At 56.9% G+C, this 18,847-nt stretch overlaps 9 protein-coding genes across 9 annotated transcripts; 4 read left to right on the top strand and 5 right to left on the bottom strand.

Annotated features, from left to right (window-relative positions):
* Positions 1 to 436: 436 nt before the first annotated feature.
* On the bottom strand, positions 437 to 1,528 carry WHR41_06788 (uncharacterized protein; the record flags this gene model as incomplete). The annotated part of the gene is made up of 1 exon (XM_069375393.1): positions 437 to 1,528. The coding sequence occupies one exon, from the start codon at positions 1,526 to 1,528 to the stop codon at positions 437 to 439; it is 1,092 nt and encodes a 363-aa protein (XP_069227363.1).
* A 385-nt stretch (positions 1,529 to 1,913) lies between these two features.
* Positions 1,914 to 2,975, bottom strand: WHR41_06787 (uncharacterized protein; the record flags this gene model as incomplete). Its single annotated transcript, XM_069375392.1, has 1 exon — positions 1,914 to 2,975. One exon carries the CDS (start codon positions 2,973 to 2,975, stop codon positions 1,914 to 1,916), a length of 1,062 nt encoding a protein of 353 aa, XP_069227328.1.
* Positions 2,976 to 3,585: 610 nt separating this feature from the next.
* On the top strand, positions 3,586 to 4,814 carry WHR41_06786 (uncharacterized protein; the record flags this gene model as incomplete). Its single annotated transcript, XM_069375391.1, has 2 exons — positions 3,586 to 3,831; positions 3,882 to 4,814. The coding sequence occupies exons 1-2, from the start codon at positions 3,820 to 3,822 to the stop codon at positions 4,812 to 4,814; spliced, it is 945 nt and encodes a 314-aa protein (XP_069227456.1). The 5' UTR covers positions 3,586 to 3,819.
* Positions 4,815 to 6,061: 1,247 nt separating this feature from the next.
* On the bottom strand, positions 6,062 to 7,946 carry WHR41_06785 (uncharacterized protein). The gene is made up of 3 exons (XM_069375390.1): positions 7,668 to 7,946; positions 7,037 to 7,610; positions 6,062 to 6,980 (listed from the first exon to the last, which is right to left on the bottom strand). The coding sequence occupies exons 1-3, from the start codon at positions 7,857 to 7,859 to the stop codon at positions 6,514 to 6,516; spliced, it is 1,233 nt and encodes a 410-aa protein (XP_069227457.1). The 5' UTR covers positions 7,860 to 7,946; the 3' UTR covers positions 6,062 to 6,513.
* Positions 7,947 to 8,764: 818 nt separating this feature from the next.
* Positions 8,765 to 10,489, bottom strand: WHR41_06784 (uncharacterized protein; the record flags this gene model as incomplete). The annotated part of the gene is made up of 4 exons (XM_069375389.1): positions 8,765 to 9,390; positions 9,474 to 9,496; positions 9,547 to 10,150; positions 10,205 to 10,489. 4 exons carry the CDS (start codon positions 10,487 to 10,489, stop codon positions 9,265 to 9,267), a joined length of 1,038 nt encoding a protein of 345 aa, XP_069227458.1. The 3' UTR covers positions 8,765 to 9,264.
* Positions 10,490 to 10,757: 268 nt separating this feature from the next.
* Positions 10,758 to 11,765, bottom strand: WHR41_06783 (uncharacterized protein; the record flags this gene model as incomplete). The annotated part of the gene is made up of 1 exon (XM_069375388.1): positions 10,758 to 11,765. One exon carries the CDS (start codon positions 11,763 to 11,765, stop codon positions 10,758 to 10,760), a length of 1,008 nt encoding a protein of 335 aa, XP_069227329.1.
* Positions 11,766 to 12,063: 298 nt separating this feature from the next.
* On the top strand, positions 12,064 to 14,828 carry WHR41_06782 (uncharacterized protein; the record flags this gene model as incomplete). Its single annotated transcript, XM_069375387.1, has 3 exons — positions 12,064 to 12,202; positions 12,249 to 14,332; positions 14,386 to 14,828. 3 exons carry the CDS (start codon positions 12,064 to 12,066, stop codon positions 14,632 to 14,634), a joined length of 2,472 nt encoding a protein of 823 aa, XP_069227330.1. The 3' UTR covers positions 14,635 to 14,828.
* Positions 14,829 to 14,961: 133 nt separating this feature from the next.
* WHR41_06781 (uncharacterized protein) lies at positions 14,962 to 15,672 on the top strand (the record flags this gene model as incomplete). Its single annotated transcript, XM_069375386.1, has 3 exons — positions 14,962 to 15,178; positions 15,243 to 15,532; positions 15,616 to 15,672. 3 exons carry the CDS (start codon positions 14,962 to 14,964, stop codon positions 15,670 to 15,672), a joined length of 564 nt encoding a protein of 187 aa, XP_069227331.1.
* Positions 15,673 to 16,115: 443 nt separating this feature from the next.
* WHR41_06780 (uncharacterized protein) lies at positions 16,116 to 17,831 on the top strand (the record flags this gene model as incomplete). The annotated part of the gene is made up of 1 exon (XM_069375385.1): positions 16,116 to 17,831. The coding sequence occupies one exon, from the start codon at positions 16,116 to 16,118 to the stop codon at positions 17,829 to 17,831; it is 1,716 nt and encodes a 571-aa protein (XP_069227332.1).
* Positions 17,832 to 18,847: the final 1,016 nt, after the last annotated feature.

The raw sequence follows: 18,847 nt of genomic DNA, 5'->3' as shown, positions 1-18,847 counted from the left end.
CGCCGCAATAGCCGACATTGCCGTTCCGCTCTGATTTTGGCCGCAGCAGCCGATCACAAGAGGTATATTGCGCTCCATAATTGCCCGATAGACTGCTGGTATCTGAGCAAGTGGCAACCGAAATGACAGTCCATAGTGGGTTTGCCGGTGTTGGTCTGTGAGATGAAAAGCTTGTGAGGGCCGCCAGCAGATAACGGGCTTCGACTTGGGTAAGCCCATCGAGTAAGACTTCTAGTCTGGCGGTTTTGGCACACAAGAGAAATATGCAGTCAAGGCCTTGTGCCTGTGCGTGTATGCGAAGGATTCTCAGGCCACAACAACAGCAAGACGATCGAAAGCCATAATAATCAATACAAGCCTACAGAATCCACCAAGCACTCGCTGGCTGCTAATTGGGGTATCACAAACAGCACCGCTCAAAAACCAACATCCTCAATCAAGCAACCTCCACCATCTCATCGCACATCTTCAAAAATCGCTCCCGGTACTCCTCGCTCGTCGTCGTCACGCTCATCGGCCCCTGCCTGTCCACCACATTGTACGTATTGATCAGCCCAGTCATCGCCTGCGCATGCACCTTGTGCTTCGCCCAGAAGAAGTCCAGCACTGCCGCTCGGTAGACATACTTCCCATCCGCAGACCGCACGCCCGTCTTCCACGACGGCGGGCCCGGAGGCACGAGCGGCGGCTCGACGGGCACGTCCGGTAGACCGCCGTCTTCCTCTTTACTCTCCGCCGTCGCGGGAATCCGCACGAGGAACAGCGAGTAGTCGACGGCGTTACACTGCGCCAGCAGCGCGGTGTCCTTCTGCAGCGTCGCGCGGAATTCCGCGGCGGCATCGATGGAGTGCACGATTTTCCCCTCGAAGCCGTCCGCGAGCTTCTCCTTCGTCTCGTCCGACGACAGCGCCCCGCCCGCCACGTCGCGCTCCGGATAGAAGTACGACATCGGCTTGAGGTCCCAGGTCTTCCACTCGGTATCGTCTCGCTTGTCGGCCGCCTCGCCGAACTTGGTGTTCTCCATGACGAGGTGGTGCGAGGGCGCGAGGCCGAGGGTCGCGCCGACGCTGCGCTGGGCTTCGAGGAAGTCGGTGATGCGGACGAGGAGGGAGTTGCGGTTCGCCCGCATGTGGTCTGCGTAGGGGACGAGGAGCTCGTCGCGGAAGAAGGAGTGCTCGAAGTGGCGGGGGACGCTTTTGATCAGATATTTGCCGTCGGCGGTCGTGAAGAAGGTTGAGCCCGAGTAGCCCATGTCGCCGATGGAGACGAGGGCATTGTTGTTGCTATCGTCGTTTGTTTTGCCGTCGTCGCTATTGTTGGGTGGAGTGAAACTTGCACGGTAGTCGTCCTCTCCGATCTCCCATTGCTGGCGCAAGCTTTTGAATTGATCTTCATGAGCACGCGTGAAGATCAACTTGCTGGTGTTGAAGTAATTCGACAAGGTTTGGGTGAACGATGGGTTGTCTTCATCGTGTTCTCCTGTGATCGATTCACAAATCGACGCTGCAATTGCTTCGTTCGCTGACATTGTCTTCAGCTGCCTTTCGTCCCTTTGGCCATTGCCGCCAGACGAGGGGACCGAGGCATTATAATAGAAGGGCTGCAGATCAGGCGCGTCCCAGCGCGTGGCATTGCGTCACTCAGACGTCGACCAGGGTCTCGGGTGCTACACCCCCGCCAGTTTTACATGACTCTCGTGCAGCGCAAAACAGGCGCCCTGGTCACACTCCCTAAGCAAGAAGAAGCAAATATGCTTGACGGCAAGTTGCACCAACTATAGTCACGAGGCGAAGTGGTGAAATGGTCTCCGCCACAGCATGCCTGACTTTTCACAGCACACAGTCGACGACTCTGGGTGTTGTGAACGACATGCCATTTCATATATGATCATATACTTCCCTATATTTCTCATCTCATGATGTATCTTCCCGCCGACACCTCTCACACATGCACTCAAACCCCCAAACTCCTCTCAACCTCTCTCTCCGCTGCGTCACCGTCAGATCCTTCTCATCTCCCCCAAGATACGTGATGCACAGCTCTTCCCCCTCCCCAACCTCCCTCGCCGTACTAAACTCCCACTGCCGCCCAACCCTCTTCTTCCTCACGCTCGGCGAACACGAGTGATTGAAATAGCTCGCCTCCGGATACAGCGCGTAGCCCATATACTCCTCGCCCTCGTCCCCACCAGCCCGTATCCCAAACGAATTGTGACTGCTCGCATTCGCCAGCGTCTGACACACCTCCACCGTGCAACTCCCCACCAGCTCCCGCGGCACCGTCGCAACCAACTGCAAAAACGCATTACAGTGCGCCTCCAAATCCGCCGTATCCTTGTACGCCTCCTCGTCCATCGCCAGCCCCTCCACCTCCCGCTGCCAATACCCAGCATCCCCATGCGCCGTCAACACCCCCGACAGCAAATACCCCAAGATATCCGGATCCACGCTCTGCGTCCACACATGGTGCAGCGCCCGCCGGTACTCTCTATCAGCCTTGATCCCAGGCCCCGAGTCCGCCGCTCCCACTCCCCCTCCCCGCGCCCGCGCATGCAGCGCCCCGACCTCCGCCGCCGCCTCCCACGTCGCGACCACCGCTTGCGCGCCGGGCTTAGCACCCACAGCCGCCTGCGCGAGCGTGCTCACGACACTCTTCGCGCGCGAGCGCACGAACGTCTCGAGCGCCGTCCACGCCTCTACTCCTAGGGGCCCTTGCGCCTCGCGCCAGGCGGCGCGGCAGGGCTCGGCACAGAAGACTTTGCCGATCGGGGCGTCGCGGACGGGCAGCGTGCGGCCGCGGTCGTAGTGCAGGCAGTGCGCGCAGACTTCGCGGCGGTATTGGCGGAAGATGACGTGGGCGGCGGGCGGGGGGGAGAGGAGGAGGGGGGTGTTGGGTGCGAGGGGCGTGGAGGCGAGGACGCCGCGGCCGGCGGAGGGGATGGGGCGGATTGAGAAGTGGGTGGAGGTTGGTGGCATGGTGGTCGGAGAGGGAGGAGGAGGAGGAGGGCGGCGAGATAGGCGGCGGGGTGGTGTTGGAAGCGGCCAGATGGTGGTCGATCGTTTTTGGGGATTTTTTTTTTGTTTGTTGCGGTGGAGAAGTTCGAAAACTTGGGAGATCGTGGACGAAGGGATTATAGAGCCTTTGCGGGCTGCGCTTACCTTTATCTTTTCGCTGGGGGCATTGTGGGAGAAGGTGAGGACATGAGGGACACTTCCGTCCCGCCGTCGACTAACGTCTCCAAAGCCGTGCTGGCGAGTTTCAAGCCGTCGGAGAGCCACAAAGTCGTCCCGCGGGGAGAGAGGAGTTGTTCCGACTGAGGGCTGGCATGTATAATTTTAGAGCATGTTGCACGCCGATGTTTCGAAAGGTAGAGCTGCGACGTTGCGAGTCTCCGGGGGACCTTGCGAATGATAGTGGAATAGACTTGTACGCTGCATTATGTTTATGCATGCGAGATGCAGGCACGACATGCTCGCGGCGAAGGCTGACTTCGTGATGAGCCGAGGGCAAGCTTCTACGTCTGTCTGTGCCCGAGATCGGGAACGTTCCCGATGGCGACATTGAGATTTGGTGGGAATCGACTCACATCCACGACCTCACACGTCCCATCCCAGATATAGGTACGCTTGAAATTGTAATACTCTCATTCCTCTGGATCAATCGATTATTTCTGAGCAGAAGTGCAGAACCTTGGGCAAACTGCCGCTTTTTCCAGACCTTGAGCTGTTCACATTGGGCGAGATTCCGTCATCATAGAATATAAAACATACACAACACCACATCGATCAAGACCCAAGAAAGTGAAACAAGACAGCAAGCATGCACATCCTCGTGAGCCATTCAGCCCACCAAGTCCTCACACCCGTTCTAACCATCTCCAGGTAACCAACGACGACGGCCCCCCCTCCGCCCAAGCCTCCCCCTACATCCTCCCCTTCGTCAAAGCCCTCGAGAAGTCCGGCCACACCGTCTCCGTCATCATCCCCAACACGCAGCGCTCCTGGATCGGCAAAGCGCACATCGTCGGCCAAGACGTCCAGGCGACCCCCTACCACCCGCCCGCCAGCAACCCGGAATCCCACGTCGACGGCTTCTCCGCGCCCGACGAGGGCCGCGCGCCCTGGATCCTCGTCAACTCGACGCCCGCCAGCTGCTCGCAGATCGGGCTCGGGCACTTTTTCAAGGACCGCGGCGAGGTCGACCTGGTCGTCTCGGGGCCGAATTACGGGCGCAACACGGGCGCGCTGTTCGCGCTCTCGTCCGGGACGCTGGGCGCGGCGCTCGAGGCGGCGCAGCTGGGGCGGCGGGCGGTGGCGCTGAGCTTCGCCTTCTTCGACCGCAGCAATGTGCCCGAGATGGTGGCGGAGGCGTGCGCGCAGAGCGTGCGCGTCGTCGAGTGGCTGGCGGCGAAGGCGGCGTGGGGCCACTCGCGCCTGTACAGTGTCAACGTGCCGGTGAAGAAGGGCGTGCTGCAGAATAAGGTCCGCTGGACGAAGATGCTGCAGAACACGTGGGGCGAGGGGTGTTGTTTCCAGGAGCTGCCGAAGGGGGCGGTGGACGATGCGGCGACGGAGGAGGCGAGGCTGAGGAGGCAGGAGAGCGGGGGTGGAGAGGAGGAGGGAGGGGTTATCGGGGGAAAGGATGGGCAGAGGCATTTCAAGTGGGCGCCGCAGTTTGGGGATGTGATGAATAATGCGAGGAGGGCTGGTCCTGGGTGGGATGGGTGGACGGTGATGGAGGGAGAGACGTCAGTGACGGCGTTGGTCGCGAACTATGTACATGCTGATGTTCCGGAAGGTGAGCTGAAGCTGTGAGGTCTTGTATTCAGACTACTTGTATATGATGTATATGAGCCGACTTCGACGCGCTTGCAACTACGTATGATATTACTGGGGCATCGTCGAATTCGTTTGAATGTTTTACGCCTGGCTCATCCTGGGCCGAAGAGCGTTGAAGAATCGCATGAAATTCGAATGCACGTTTCAAAGAATCGAGTCGACATATGTCTATTTGTCTGGGAGTGACGAATGCTCCAGATGCGACGATGGTCGTCTTCATCTGAATTTCTGGCCCGTCTCCAGCCGAGCAGTCCCTCGTCACTTGCACGTGAAAGACCATGAAGAGCACGTCGACCGATCATGTGACAGTACTGACGACAGGGAAGTCAACTTAGGCGTCCCAGCTACAGGGTCGCTTGGAGAATCTCAGACCCACGTCGTTGAGCGCACCCTTGAAAGAGACCTTAATCACGCTCGCATGGTAAACCCTTGCAAGAACCAAGACATCAATCAAGAGGCGGCTAAAATGACTCGGCGCCTCCTAGCCGCGATCCTTCGGCGCGCGACCATCATTCATCAGTTGCACCTTGCAAGTTGCAAGGTACATACCCGGTCCTCCAGCATGATCGGGCGCCGGCACATGGAGACGCGCAAGAGCCACGTCCGGTCGCCCACGCGATGCGATTCAATAGCGGCCGATCGCGACTTGCCTATTGCCTCGGGGGCATTCGAACGTCTGAGCGCGTCGAATGCAACCTCGAAAGGAGACGCAGCCAGTTCTCGACAAGACGCAAGGATCTCAAAGGAAACCTCGTCAAAGGCTGACTATAGGCGTTAGTGCAAGACCCCGGACTGGCAGCAACTCCGACGTAGCGGACGCGGCGACAGGAGAGCCCTAGGTGTCACGGGCAGCCCAGATGATCCTGGCAGCCCTAGCCCTGACGGACGTCGCAATGTCTCGTGGGGAGAGCTCGCTAGGCTTCCACGCGAGGTGGTGGCTGCGGAACAAGGGTTTGTCGACGGTTTTGGTGTCTTCAGCGTGCGGGCTGGGATCCGTGCGAGTCAAGATTCTACTCGCGTGCGTGCAGCCGTGGTCAGGAACGCTTGGCGCGTGCGAGACGAACCGTTTGCGCAGGATGTGGCTGGATGGGCTGCATTGACGAAGAGAGAAGGAATTTTGACAGGCGATTAGGTAATGTGGAAAGTATATATCACTGCAGTCGATGAATTTCACGTCTTTCATGTAGCCGTCCCTTCCTCACAAATGGAATCAGACAAGGCCTCGACTGCGAACGGCCCTGCGCCGATCAGCGTTGGGACCTCACCTGCTGGTCCGGTCCATGCCCGTCTTGAGTTCGCTGTGGGTCGGCAATTGCACTACGCGAAGTCGTCAGCCCCGTCCTTGGTGGGCGATCTCGCTTCGTTACAGGGCGTGAAGAACGGCGCCGGCCGCTATGATCCCTGCTCAATGGTGCGCTGCACCTGCAAGGGGTTGTTGTGGTGGTCATGACTGATCTGATGGTCGATTGCGTGTGCCTTCTCTAGCGATGTATGCCGTGGCTGGTGGTATCAATAATAATTACAAGCACGACTGTGTGCGAAACATAAAATCCGTGAACGCCTCCCAATGCCCTGTAACGACGTGACTGAAACCGAAATGCGTGATGCTGGTAGACATGAGTCCTTTTAAGCTGTTGCTCCGTGCCCTAGGCTCTGACTGATTGCGAGAAGATGATCAAACCCACCGGCTCTGGCGGCTCTGATCGGGGTGCTTCCAGCTCATGTCATTCATTGGAATGTCATCTTCGTGCGAGTAACGGGTCAAGCACTCCTTGCTCGGTGTGGGTGACCAATTGTTGCGCTGCTCAATTTCCGACTCGCCTACGGTGTCCAGGGATGATTCAAAGTGCGGCTTGTTGGCGCCTTGGTCTTCGTTGAATGTCACGGATGTCGATCGAACGACGGTAATAGACTTATCGGGTTTAGAGACGCTTTCTGTTCCGAATGTGGAGTTCCCCGGTGCTGGAGTCTCGCCTCGTGTGGACTTGTAGGCGCGGGATGCGAAGCTTCCGCCGAGGTAACGTCGGAAGAAAACGCGTAGCGAAGGAGCCGCGGCGCACATGATACCGAGCTGCAGCTCGAGCTGTGCCCAAACGAAAAGGTCGAAGATGTTCCAGCTCACGTCGGATGAGTGACCAGTGACTATGAGCTCAATTAGCATCCGGGAGGAAAGAGCAGCAACGGCGGTCTTGACTTACTCATCAAATAGTACGTGCGCACACCACTAGCAGCAACGACCAAGAGACCAAGAGAGAAGATGATGTTGAGCGCAACCTTTTGTGCCCTCGGGACCGAGAAGTGCCATGTGATGATGCAAGGCAGAGCGACGGCGTAGAGGTCACTTGCCGCAGCGAAGACGCCAGCCAGAGTGTTGATGATTTTTGTGTCCAAGCAAGTGTATGACTGGGTCATAGCATACTCAGTATCGAACGCCCTCCAGTAAGCTTCGGTAGGTGTGCAGTTGATGAGAAGCATGATGCAGAAGGCGACCGTGTACGCCATAGTGAAGCCGATGGCGAACAGGACCAGCCATTTCCATCGTCTTGAATACGTGCCGTCGACCAGTCGACGGTAAAAGAGGAGGACGGAGACCTTAGTGCATCCGCCGCAAACCAGGAACGTGAACTCAGCGATCCAAAGACAGAGTGCCAGGGGTTCACGCTTGTTTGGTGCAATGTCCCAGATGTGACGGTCCCCTTGGGCCCAATGGACATACACGACCGTTATCGCGGTGAAAACGATGGAAGCGAGGAAACCTGGAAGTAGAAATGCCTAGTCATCGTCAGTTGGTTCGTCCTGAGTACGATCATACGAAAAAGTGATGCTCACATCGTCTAAACCGAGTTTACCAGCGTGTCCTCGAATTCGGAGCCAAAATCGCAGGCCGAGGAGGACAGTAGCTGCTGCGAACATACTACATGAGAACGCAGGCAACCATGTTCGTCGATCCGGGTTTTCGTAGTTGGGCTTTGGCCATGATAGCACATCTGCAGGCGTCAGGTTGATGATGTTGCCCGGCATCTTGACGAGACAGTCGCGTTCCCAAGATCGACGTAGTCGCCGCCCGCAACAACAGTCGTGTACTGTAGAAGAACAAACGAAAGGTTTGGCTAAAGAGCGAGGGTAGAAGGTTTACAAGCCTTCACTCCACAAAGAGGAACATGGGCTTCAAATGCTTGGACTGTTACCAAGCGACCTTGTGCAGAACGCCATGGCCGCTACCCGCGAGCCTACGGGTCTTCCAAACGCCGGGGCTGACGATCCGAACGGCTAGATAGCATCCTGGATCGATGCAGAACGGCAAGGCCAGAGCAAGTCTGGCAAGTCCTTCTACAGTGGGACTGGTTGCTCCGCTCTCCTGCCGATTGCAGGGTAGCGGCTGCTCTCGCGCTGCTCACAAGCCTCCCGGCAATGGAGTTTCAACACACTAGTATGGGTCTCTGTAGCGGGGGAGCTTTGGGGGCTAAGATCACTGCCGACGTCGTGCTAAGTTTTGTCTGGTCCCCGCCGGCTGAGAAACCCGCCCCTGATCTTTAACTAAGCGAGCGGGAACACTCGTTGGGAACGCTCGAGTCCTTGCACAACCACTTGGGCCAGCAGACCACCGTTTTTATGTGATCTACAGCGTTGCCGATTTCATGAAGAGCCAGAACGGTTGAGGAGTCGGATGCCGCCTAGTAGATGCGCCCATCAGAAGACTTACCCGAGTATACAAGATATGCAGACCATCGGGCCGCTCGAAGCAACAGCCTGGAGGCGGTGCAAGCCTGCATGACATCAATCGTGTACGATGAACGAGCGACCTTTGAGTTCAACTTCGAAACGCAGATTACGTTTCAACGGAGACGCCGCATTCAGCCAATGGGGCATAAGGCTGACCCGACACGGGATCTATTCTGTGAATTTGTATTTTGAAGATGGCAGAGTCCAGTAACGGTCGAAAGCTTATTAGTCGTATCTTCATTATGGCGATACAGCGAGGTCCTCTTCTGCCAAGTTGGCGTCAGAGAGGCTGAATGGAGTACCCTGGCTTGTGTCTCTGATCCAAATCATGCAGAATGTTAGCAGCAAGGGCCGATGCTGGCACGACAGGATACCGTGCAGTGAAGTCTCAGTCCGTGCGAGACATCACGCGGACCCACTGCCAGATCCGGTGTTGAAGTCGCTGCTTGCGTTTCGGTAGAATTCGCGGCATGTGAGATCTTCGCGACTTGCAGCGCTAGCGCATACCGGCTCGACAGCCTAATGGAAGCCGACCCACCGAGACTAGCTTGACTGATGAAATGCTGGCGTTTGCGTGGTGCTCGTCATGCGCAAGTTTCCTGCAGTTCAACGATGTTGGTGCCGGTCAAACTGAGGCGCGTGCCAATTTTGCTGTGCCTTTGGGAAGGACGCCATGCGCCCGGGACACCCTAGTTCAAGGAGGTTATTTAGAAAACATTTCCGAGCCTCTCCGCCACTCAGACAACAGGACACCGGTCTCGACGCGGAGGTCCTCAACGATCGCATCAACTTTGATGTCTGCCTTGTCGTAACCAAACGGATCTTCAAGCTGGAGAACGGTCGGTCAGTACGTGCTTCCACGGAGTATGGGGAGACTTTTAGGGCTTGAAGCCCCAAGGACGTTTTGCTTACTTGTGCTCCGATCGCGTCAATTCCTAAAAGTAGTCAGCAGAGGCACGCGATCGAGTCATTGTCGCTGGCCTACCGTAGAGAGTGAACATCACTAGGCTAGTCATGAGAATTGTCCACCATCCCATTTCCTCCACAAGCGCAAATGGTAGGACGCCACCGAATAGTGCTAAGACCTGCCGCATGTGGATGAGGTAAGCTACCGGTAGTGGCGTCAAATGAATCGTCTCCATGCTGCCGTAAGAGGACACCAGCTGATTCAGTTGCACGGTCAGTTGGCTAGCTTGAGGTGGATGAAACCAGCCTCGATCGTGTCCGCGCTTGATGTAGGCCTCAACCCTCAAGCTAAGTTGCAGAAGTAGGCCTAGACCATGATCTTCGAAGCCTCTCATTTGTGACGGCAAAAGATCTTCGTATTCTGGTTTGTGAATGGATGTGCTTTCGCGTCGTCGGCGTTCTTGTTCTGCAGTATTTGGCAGCAGGACAAAGGGCGTGGTGTTCCATTCGGCTCGCAAGTGATTCTTTGCCGCATAAATCAAAGCAAGTAGAATCCTCACCGTTTGCTCGGTGTCCGCCCGCTCTTCCACAGAGGGATGCTGACCGTTCACATGTGAGCAGGTGAGGAACGAACGGGTGAGGTTACGTATAGACGTCTCTATTGTTGTCATGTGTTGATTTCCCTGCAGCTGCGGTCAGTTCTGAGTATCATTATCGGGCACAGGCTGTCAGCGTACCTGCCAAAATCGGTCGTAGCTCGTTTGGTTCCGGAAGACGAGCATCAGGCCAACAACAATTGATAGGCTCGGAATAATGCTGCCTGGTAGACCGATGTGTTCATCACGGACGCGGTCAATGTACGCAATGAGCGCTGACCACAGTGCGTGCAAGACGACCGGGACAGCGATGTCCATGTGAATGGCACCCTTGATGAATCGTAGCACCAGCGGCCATCTTCTCGGCTTCTTACGCGTGGAATGGTAGAGAGGAAATGTCGGTGTTCGCGAATGGTGGCGGGGCATTGTTGTTGCCGCAGTCCACGACGCTGTGCTTCAGCGGCCTCAAGCTCTGCACGACAAATGCTCGGAACCTGCGCGTAACAGTGTCACTGTGTCCGATCTATTCTACTCTGCAGTGTTATGCGAGTGAAGATAACGTGTCGGTGAGTGTAGGTCGGCGGCTATTGTTTGGCTTGGCGCGGGGCGCGTCGGCAACCTCTAAATAGCACACCACATGTTTCGCCAGCACACTCTGTGGAGCAAACATACCGCCTTTAGACTTCGTGGGCTTTCACAGAGGCGATTCGAAGCTGGCAAGTACATCCTCTATCACGCCCTCCACAGTGATATTCTCCAATACTCGCCCGACTGCCCGCGGATCACTGCCCCACTGCAGGCTCTTTTCTGTGTCAGATGTCGCTAAGATGAGTCGATGAGGATAGATCTTGCGTGTGGCCAACACGACCAGCGAAGGCGGGACATAATCAAGCCCGTGAAGCGGTGCCAGCGCGCTCGATAATGACCTCAGCTGCTTGGTAGCCGTGGCTGTCACGCCACCTGTGATATAGCGGCTGTTGCGCATGAAAAGCACAATGTTGTGAAGATATGAAGCGACCTCTCCAGTCATGCGGACCTTCTGTGCTTGCTCGCGCAGAGTCCTGATATCTACGTCAGGCAACGACGGCGCAACATCTTTCTCAAGCAGCCCATCTGCATAAGCAAGGCCGTCTTCTGATAGGTGGAAGTGTGACATGCAGAACATGTCATTCAGATGATGTGTCAATCTCTCCCCAGGACTAGACATGATGCTGATGAATAAGAAGTCCTTGGGTGCGGTGTGCATTGCAGTGCGCGTGAACACCCGCCTTGTTCTGAGCAGCTCCAGGACCTGAATGTGGACGCTTGTGTCCGTGAGGTCCAGATCCGCGGCGATAACAACGTTGGCAATCCGACGGGGTTCTATGTCGTTGATTGCTGATGGACTTGGCGACCTTCCAAGACGAGAGAATCCGATGTTTCGCACGGCTGACGACGGTTGACCGTACGTTCTGGGCTCATCGTCAAGCTCCTCTCTGCTTTCAACTAGCAGTGCCTCGTTGAGATCATCCACGCTGGTGTCGGCATTGCACGTGATGGTCGTCGTTCCAAGTCCAAAGGTGTGAGTACAGATTGCGTGTAGCTCATGCTTCAGCCCATCAGTCGATTCAGCATCTGTTGCGAATATGCAGTGTTCCTCGGTGACAAGAGAGGCCAAAACGGCGAGTTCCAGGTCGTTCAGCTGCTGGATCGTCTCCTGCATGGTAGCGATGGCGGCCCTCGAAGCCAATGTTGAGCCTCCTTATATAGCTATCATCCTAGGATCAATCTGCAGATACTGAGCCGCTTGACTGAGGTCTGAACAATTCTCATCATATGTTGTTGTGAGGTGTTTCTGACGAAGATGCATCGCCTTCGTCGCAATGGCTTTGGTGCTGGATGCGCACGGGCCAGACTGTCCGCTCAACCCAAGCCGCGGTGCACTTGCGCCTCGCAGCTCCGCTTGAGCACCACCAACAAACAACCACAGTGCTATGCGCCTGGCCACCTGATCTGCGGTGATGTCCAAGCCAACCGCAGACTGGGAGCGGGTTGGCGACCGCTTCTACCGCAAAACGCAGCTCTACACCTCTGTCTTCGACCCTGACTTGGAGATTGAGAACTATGTCGTCACTGGAGCTCCGTACAGTGGTGCTGTAGGTAGGCACAATGCTTGCGTCTTCGTGAGCGCGGCTAACAGGGTCAGCTATCTACCGAGATACGAGCAAGATCTATTCATTCCGCGGCTCTCAGACGGCCAAATCCTCCATCGACCTATACAGTTGCGCTGGCAGGCTGATCCGGCAAATACCATGGGAGAAAGGCGCGATCAGGGCTTTAGGATGGTCAGAAGATGAGAGGCTACTTGTGGTCACAGAAGACGGGACAGTGAGGAGCTATGTAGACCTGCAAGGCGACTTCACGCCGTTCAGCTTGGGCCATGGATCGGAAGAGCATGGTGTGCAAGCGTGCAAGTTCTGGGCCACCGGATTCGCAGCGCTTCTTGGAGACAACACCGTGGTTATTGTGACAAATTACGATGAGCCTCGGCCGCATGTCCTTGCGGCACCTCCGTCAGGAGAGGTGGTTTCATGGGCTGTCATTCCACCTGAACACACCTCTTCTCGGTCTGTCGAGGTGATACTCGCGATCGACAAGACGATCTACGTGACGGACGCCGTGGAGTGCGAAGACCGCGGACTGGAAGCTGGACCTTTCAGGCACATCAGTGTCTCACCGAACGGGGAATTCATCGCCTTATACACCGATGACGGCAAGGTTTGGGTCATCAGTAGCGACTTCCAGATGCGTTTCAGCGAGTACAACTCGAAAGTCAAGACCCCGCCAAGAGACCTGCAATGGTGCGGCAACAATGCTGTGGCTCTTGCTTGGGAAGACGAGGTCCACCTGGTAGGACCGAATGGCGCGGCGACAGAGTACTTCTACAACTCTTTTGTACATCTGCTCCCAGATGTGGATGGCCTTCGTGTATTGACCAACGATGTCTGCGAGTTTGTTCAGAAGGTCCCCGAGGCATCCGAGGAGGTCTTCCGGCTGGGTTCGACTTCGCCTGGCTCAGTGCTGTTGGATGCTGTCGATCAACTTGAGAAGAAAACGCCGAAAGCAGACGACAACATTCAGCTGATCAGGCAAAATCTGGACGAGGCTGTAGATGTCTGTATACGGGCAGCAGGGCAGGAATACAGTATCCACTGGCAAAAGCAGCTACTAAAAGCGGCATCATTCGGCAAGTCCGTCCTGGACTTCTACAACAGCGACGACTTCGTTGACATGACTGAGTCTCTTCGAGTCTTGAACGCAGTACGGTTCTTCGAAGTCGGACTTCCACTGTCATATGATCAGTACATTCGCCTGACTCCTGAAAGACTGGTACAGAGACTAGTAAATCGCCAGGATTACCTCTTGGCCTTGAGGGTATCCGAGTACCTTCATCTTCCGGTCGACCGGATCTATGTGCACTGGGCACGCCAGAAGGTGCGCACATCAGCATCCAACGAGGACATGATCTGCGAAGAAATCGTGCGGAAGTTGAACGGCAAGCTAGGCATCTCATTCGAGGAGGTTGCGCATGCAGCCTACGACGAAGGAAGGGGGAAGCTTGCGACAGATCTGCTAGAGCACGAGCCGAGAGCCGGTAAGCAGGTACCATTACTGTTGCGCATTGGAGAAGATTCTGTCGCTCTCGACAAAGCCATTGAGAGCGGTGACACGGATCTGGTCTTCCACGTGCTACTTTCGATCAAACGCAAGGTTCCTCTGGCAAGCTTTTTCAGGACCATCAACAGCCGACCTATTGCTACCGCAATCGTCGAATCATCTGCAATTGACCAAGACCGCGAATTGCTCAAGGATCTCTACTATCAAGATGACCGCAGGGTGGATGGCTCCAACTTGCTCTTATCTGAAGCACTCTCAGCCAGCGATGTCGGGCCTGCGGCTGACAAGCTCAAAATGGCAGCGAAGTTGTTGCGTGACAGCAAAGACCACGCGACCCAGGTCGCTGCTCTCGAAGACGCGCAGAAGCTGTTGCGCTTCCAGGAAGCCTTTGAGAAAGACCTGGGCGAGCGCTTCGTTGGCCTGTCTGTCAACGACACTATCAGTAAATTGATCAAGATGGGTAACATGAAGCGCTCGCAGAAGGTTCAGACAGAGTTCAAGGTGTCTGACAAAACATTCTGGTGGATTCGACTACGAGCGCTGATCGTCAGACGAGATTGGCGAGAGTTGGAGGAGCTCAGCAAGACGCGCAAGAGCCCGATTGGATGGGAGGTGAGATTTATTCCTATTGTTTCTGTCCGAGGATGCAAGCTAACACCTTTCAGCCATTTTTCAACGAGAGCTTAGGTGCCGGCAATCCTAAGGTCGCTTCACTCTACATTCCAAAGTGCACAAGCCTTACAATGCCTGAAAGGGCTGAGATGTGGATCAAGTGCGGGATGATCTCGAAGGCGGGCGAAGAAGCTCTCAAAGCGAAGGATCGTAATATGTTGGAGGACCTCAGAACGAAGGCAACAGGCAATTCTGCTCTGGACATTGACCGTATGATCGCGCAACTGCAGAAGGGTCGATGATCTGCACAGCGAGGTTGTTCGCATTTCGAAGCCGCTTGAATTGCCGGTTGATCGTTCACCCCCACCCCGCAGACGTTTCGCACTTCAACTACCGGTCATGTTGTTAGATGAAAACATCGGCCCGTCGGCTATAGAGGTATATACCCAGCAATATGCTTCAAACAGATCAGCACGACAGTTGGCGTGCTCCATAAGTCTCATCGCCGCCGTAATATCGCCGCCTACTGTTCAACCAACACACTCTATCAACTTCCACTAAAGATCCCCAGCACTCTCCTACCCACACTCACATCCCATCAATCCCAAACCCAACCCACGTCCAACAGCATGCACCTCTCCACCCTACTGCCCCTCCTCTCCTTCCCCCTCCTCCCCACAGCCCAAAACACCACCGCCCTCCCCGAACCCCCCGCCCCACCCCTCACCTTCCTCTACACAAGCTACGTCCACTGCCGCGACGCCCTCTACCGCTCCCCCGGCCCCCTCGGCACCCGCACCGCAATCCCCATCATAGGCGGCAACTTCACCGGGCCCCGCCTGAGCGGTACTGCACACCCCCCTCAATCAACCCGGGTGCCCCAACCCTAACCCTACTAACCCCATGCCAGGAACCATCCTCCCCCTCGGCGCCGACTGGGGCCTCACGGACCCGCGCACGGGCGTCTTCAGCGCCGACACAAGGTATAATCTCAGGACGGACGACGGGACGGATATCTTTGTTCGCACGAGCGGGCCCGCGCAGCCGGGGGGTGGGTTGCAGCTGAGGGCGCTTTTTGAGGTCGGGGTTGGGGAGCTGTATTGGTTAAATGAGGTTGTTGCTGTGGGGGTGCTGAGTAATGTTGATGGGGGGGAGGAGGTGGAGGAGGGGACGTTTTGGTTGAGGATTGATGTTTGGCATGTGAGTGCACGTATTTTTTGGTTTTGGTTTGGGATTTGGGGGAGGGAGAAGGGTGGTTTTGCTAACGTGTGTTGGTGGGCTAGATGACGACAGAGAACGATCATACAAAGTATGCTAATGGGTCGATGGAGATAGCTTGAGGAGGACGGTAGGATGAATGCGTGTTGTGCGAACAATGGCGGCAGTCTTGTTTCCACGGAAGATAGCCATGCTCGAATTGGATTGGAAATGTTCGATCGATCATACATGGCTGAAGGGACTGCGAAAGAGTGTGGTCTACATATGTGTACGATCTTTCGACGCTCGATTTAAAGAACTCGATTGAAATGACGAGGTCTTCTCCAGCCAGACTTCGCATCTGATATCGCCATAATCTACGTGTACGCATAGAATTATATGTTCGCAGATCGACGGCATCGCCTCAAGACCAGGGTCCGACAGCGGACGCAATTCCGGCGGCGCCTCACCTCGGGGATGCTCGCGGACTTTCCAGCGCTTCGCATCTAGGAAAGTGAGAGCGTGACGTCTTGACCAACCTCACACAACCACCCATCTCCCACAAAAGATGCTACGCACACCCACAATGAGCAAAGCGCTCAGCCTCCCCTCGCGCCTCTCGCGCACCCTCACAAAACCCACCAGCGCCGCGGCCGGCCGATTACGAAAATCCTACGCAACAACCTCCAACAGCCACCCCTCCGAAATCGAGCCCACGGACCTCGACCAGATCACAACGCTCCCGAACGGCATCCGCGTCGCGACGGAGGCCCTGCCGGGCCACTTCAGCGGCATCGGCGTGTACGTCGATGCGGGCTCGCGGTACGAGAACGCCAGCCTGCGCGGCGTCTCGCACATCATTGACCGGCTGGCGTTCAAGTCGACGAACGCGCGCGGCGCGGACGAGATGCTCGAGGCGATCGACAAGCTGGGCGGCAACATCCAGTGCGCCTCCAGCCGGGAGAGCCTGATGTACCAGTCCGCGACGTTCAACTCGGCCGTGCCGGACGCCGTGGGCTTGCTGGCGGAGACGATCCGGGACCCCAAGATTACGGATGACGAGGTCGCGCGCCAGCTGGAGACGGCGGAGTACGAGATTGGAGAGATCTGGAGCAAGCCGGAGTTGATCCTGCCGGAGCTGGTGCACATGGCGGCTTACAAGGATAATACGCTGGGCCACCCGCTGCTGTGTCCGCAGGAGCGGTTGGGGGAGATTGATAGCAGGACGGTGGAGGCGTACAGGAGTGCGTTTTTCAGGCCGGAGAGGACGGTGATTGCGTTTGCGGGCGTGAAGCACACGGAGGCGGTGCGGTTGGCGGAGCAGTACTTTGGGGACATGACGACGGCTTCAGTTGGGACTGCGGCGGCACAAGAGACGGCGGGCGCTGGCCAGGTCCAGCCTCCTTACCCGACATCACAGACGGCTTCGCAGCAGGACTCACGGCTGATGTCGAAGATCCCATTCTTCAAGAACCTTTCGACATCGGCATCGCAGAACGCGTCTGTTTCCCAGCAACAAATTATCACCGACCCCTTCGCGGACCCCGTGGACTACAAGCAGCCTAGTCACTACACCGGTGGCTTCCTCTCGCTCCCGCCTTTGCCCATCCCTCCGAACCCGATGCTCCCCCGCGTCTCCCACATCCACCTGGCCTTCGAATCGCTCCCCATCGACTCACCGGACATCTACGCCCTCGCAACCCTCCAGACCCTCCTCGGCGGCGGCGGCTCCTTCTCCGCCGGCGGCCCCGGCAAGGGCATGTACTCTCGCCTCTACACCAACGTCCTCAACCAATACGGCTGGGTGGAGAACTGCATGGCCTTCAACCACGCGTACACGGACTCCGGCCTGTTCGGCATCAGCGCCGCGTGCGCGACGCAGTACGTGCCGCGCATGCTCGACACGATGGCGCGCGAGCTCTCGCTGCTCAGCGCGGAGACGGGCCTGGGCCGCCTCAGCGAGACGGAGGTCAAGCGCGCCAAGAACCAGCTGCGCTCCTCGCTGCTCATGAACCTCGAGTCGCGCATGGTCGAGCTCGAGGACCTGGGCCGCCAGGTGCAGGTGCACGGCCGCCGCGTGCCGGTCAGGGAGATGGTGGCCAACATCGAGAGGGTCAGCATCGCGGACCTGCGCCGCGTCGCGAAGCAGGTCTTCGGCGGCGAGGTCAAGAATGCTGGGGGCGGGAGCGGCGCGCCGACGGTCGTGCTGCAGCAGGGCGAGGAGGAGGGGGTCAAGATGCGCGAGATCCCGTGGACGGAGATCCAGGATCGCATTGCGCGCTGGGGGCTGGGGAGACGGTGAGCGGGTGTCGTGTGACTGTTCCGCGCACGAGTCTGTTCGCCTGATTTGTTGTTGTTGATGATGCATTTGCTCGGTGTTTTGGGGACACGATGGAAGCCCTTTGATGGGAAGAACGGGGATCTTTGTACGATGTGCATATTGCTTACTACCTACCTTACTTTACTCCTGAGCGTGTAGACTACTTGCTTGCTCGCTGTCGCGCGCGATCAAGCAAGAAAAATGTATTATTATTGAAGACCAATAGACCAGACCAGTCTCAAGTAGGTACGTACTATCGACCCTCCCATGTCTTAACAAACCATCCCATCACATTATTCCCCCTGCCGCACTGCAGTACTAGCGGCAGCCGAGATCCGGGCAGCACGACGCCAGCCGAGAGCCAGCAAAACGCTCGCAACGGCTGTTGTCTCGCCCTGCGGTCCTGGCCCTGCGTGTCTTGACTTGTCTTGCGTTGTCTTGCCCGTCAGGCCGCTTCGGGGCAACGCTGATAACGATTTGCGGTTGTCGTTAGACACGCGAGGTTTGCGAGGTGTGGCGATCGGAGAGCGGCAGAGGCAGGTTATTGTGGACGAGGTGATCTCGGGAATCCTACGGGATTGTTGCTGGCTGCTCTATCGATTGCGCGCATTTGCCGAAGCGGAGCTGCGAAAGCCACTCGCTCCCACGCCCAGAGCGCGGGCGGCGGCGAGGGGACGGGGGGGCCTAGTCGCCTGCGAGACTAATAAGGGCCACGAGACTAGGTATCAAGGCACGCCGCGTTATAGATGTATACATACTAGCAGTGTGCCTTGCGCCTCGCCTGCCTGACCTGCATTGTTCCTGTCCTTTTCTGCTCCCACTCTCAGAACGGTTTGCGCAACGCTCCTCACAGACGCTGCTAATAATCAAGCATAAAGATTGGCTCGCCGCGCCAGTCGGCCCTACCGCTCCCGCCGCGCGCAACACCTCCAAGACTCCACCGCCGCAGCGCTCCACCACTCGTCAATCAATCAATCAAACCACCACCCGCGCCCTCT

This window comes from Cladosporium halotolerans, assembly GCF_011745625.1.
Source record: "Cladosporium halotolerans strain TM138-S3 chromosome Unknown Sca27, whole genome shotgun sequence".
Taxonomy (NCBI): domain Eukaryota; kingdom Fungi; phylum Ascomycota; class Dothideomycetes; order Cladosporiales; family Cladosporiaceae; genus Cladosporium; species Cladosporium halotolerans.
Note: the sequence above shows the minus strand (reverse complement) of the source record. Positions and strands in the feature narration are given on the sequence as shown.

Coding starts and splice junctions, on each gene's coding strand:
- WHR41_06785 (XM_069375390.1), bottom strand. CDS start 7,859: ATGCCGGGCAACATCATCAACCTGACGCCTGCAGATGTGCTATCATGG. Junction 7,611..7,667: donor GTAAACTCGGTTTAGACGAT/GTGAGCATCACT, acceptor GACGATGACTAG/GCATTTCTACTTCCAGGTTT. Junction 6,981..7,036: donor GCGCACGTACTATTTGATGA/GTAAGTCAAGAC, acceptor TTGAGCTCATAG/TCACTGGTCACTCATCCGAC.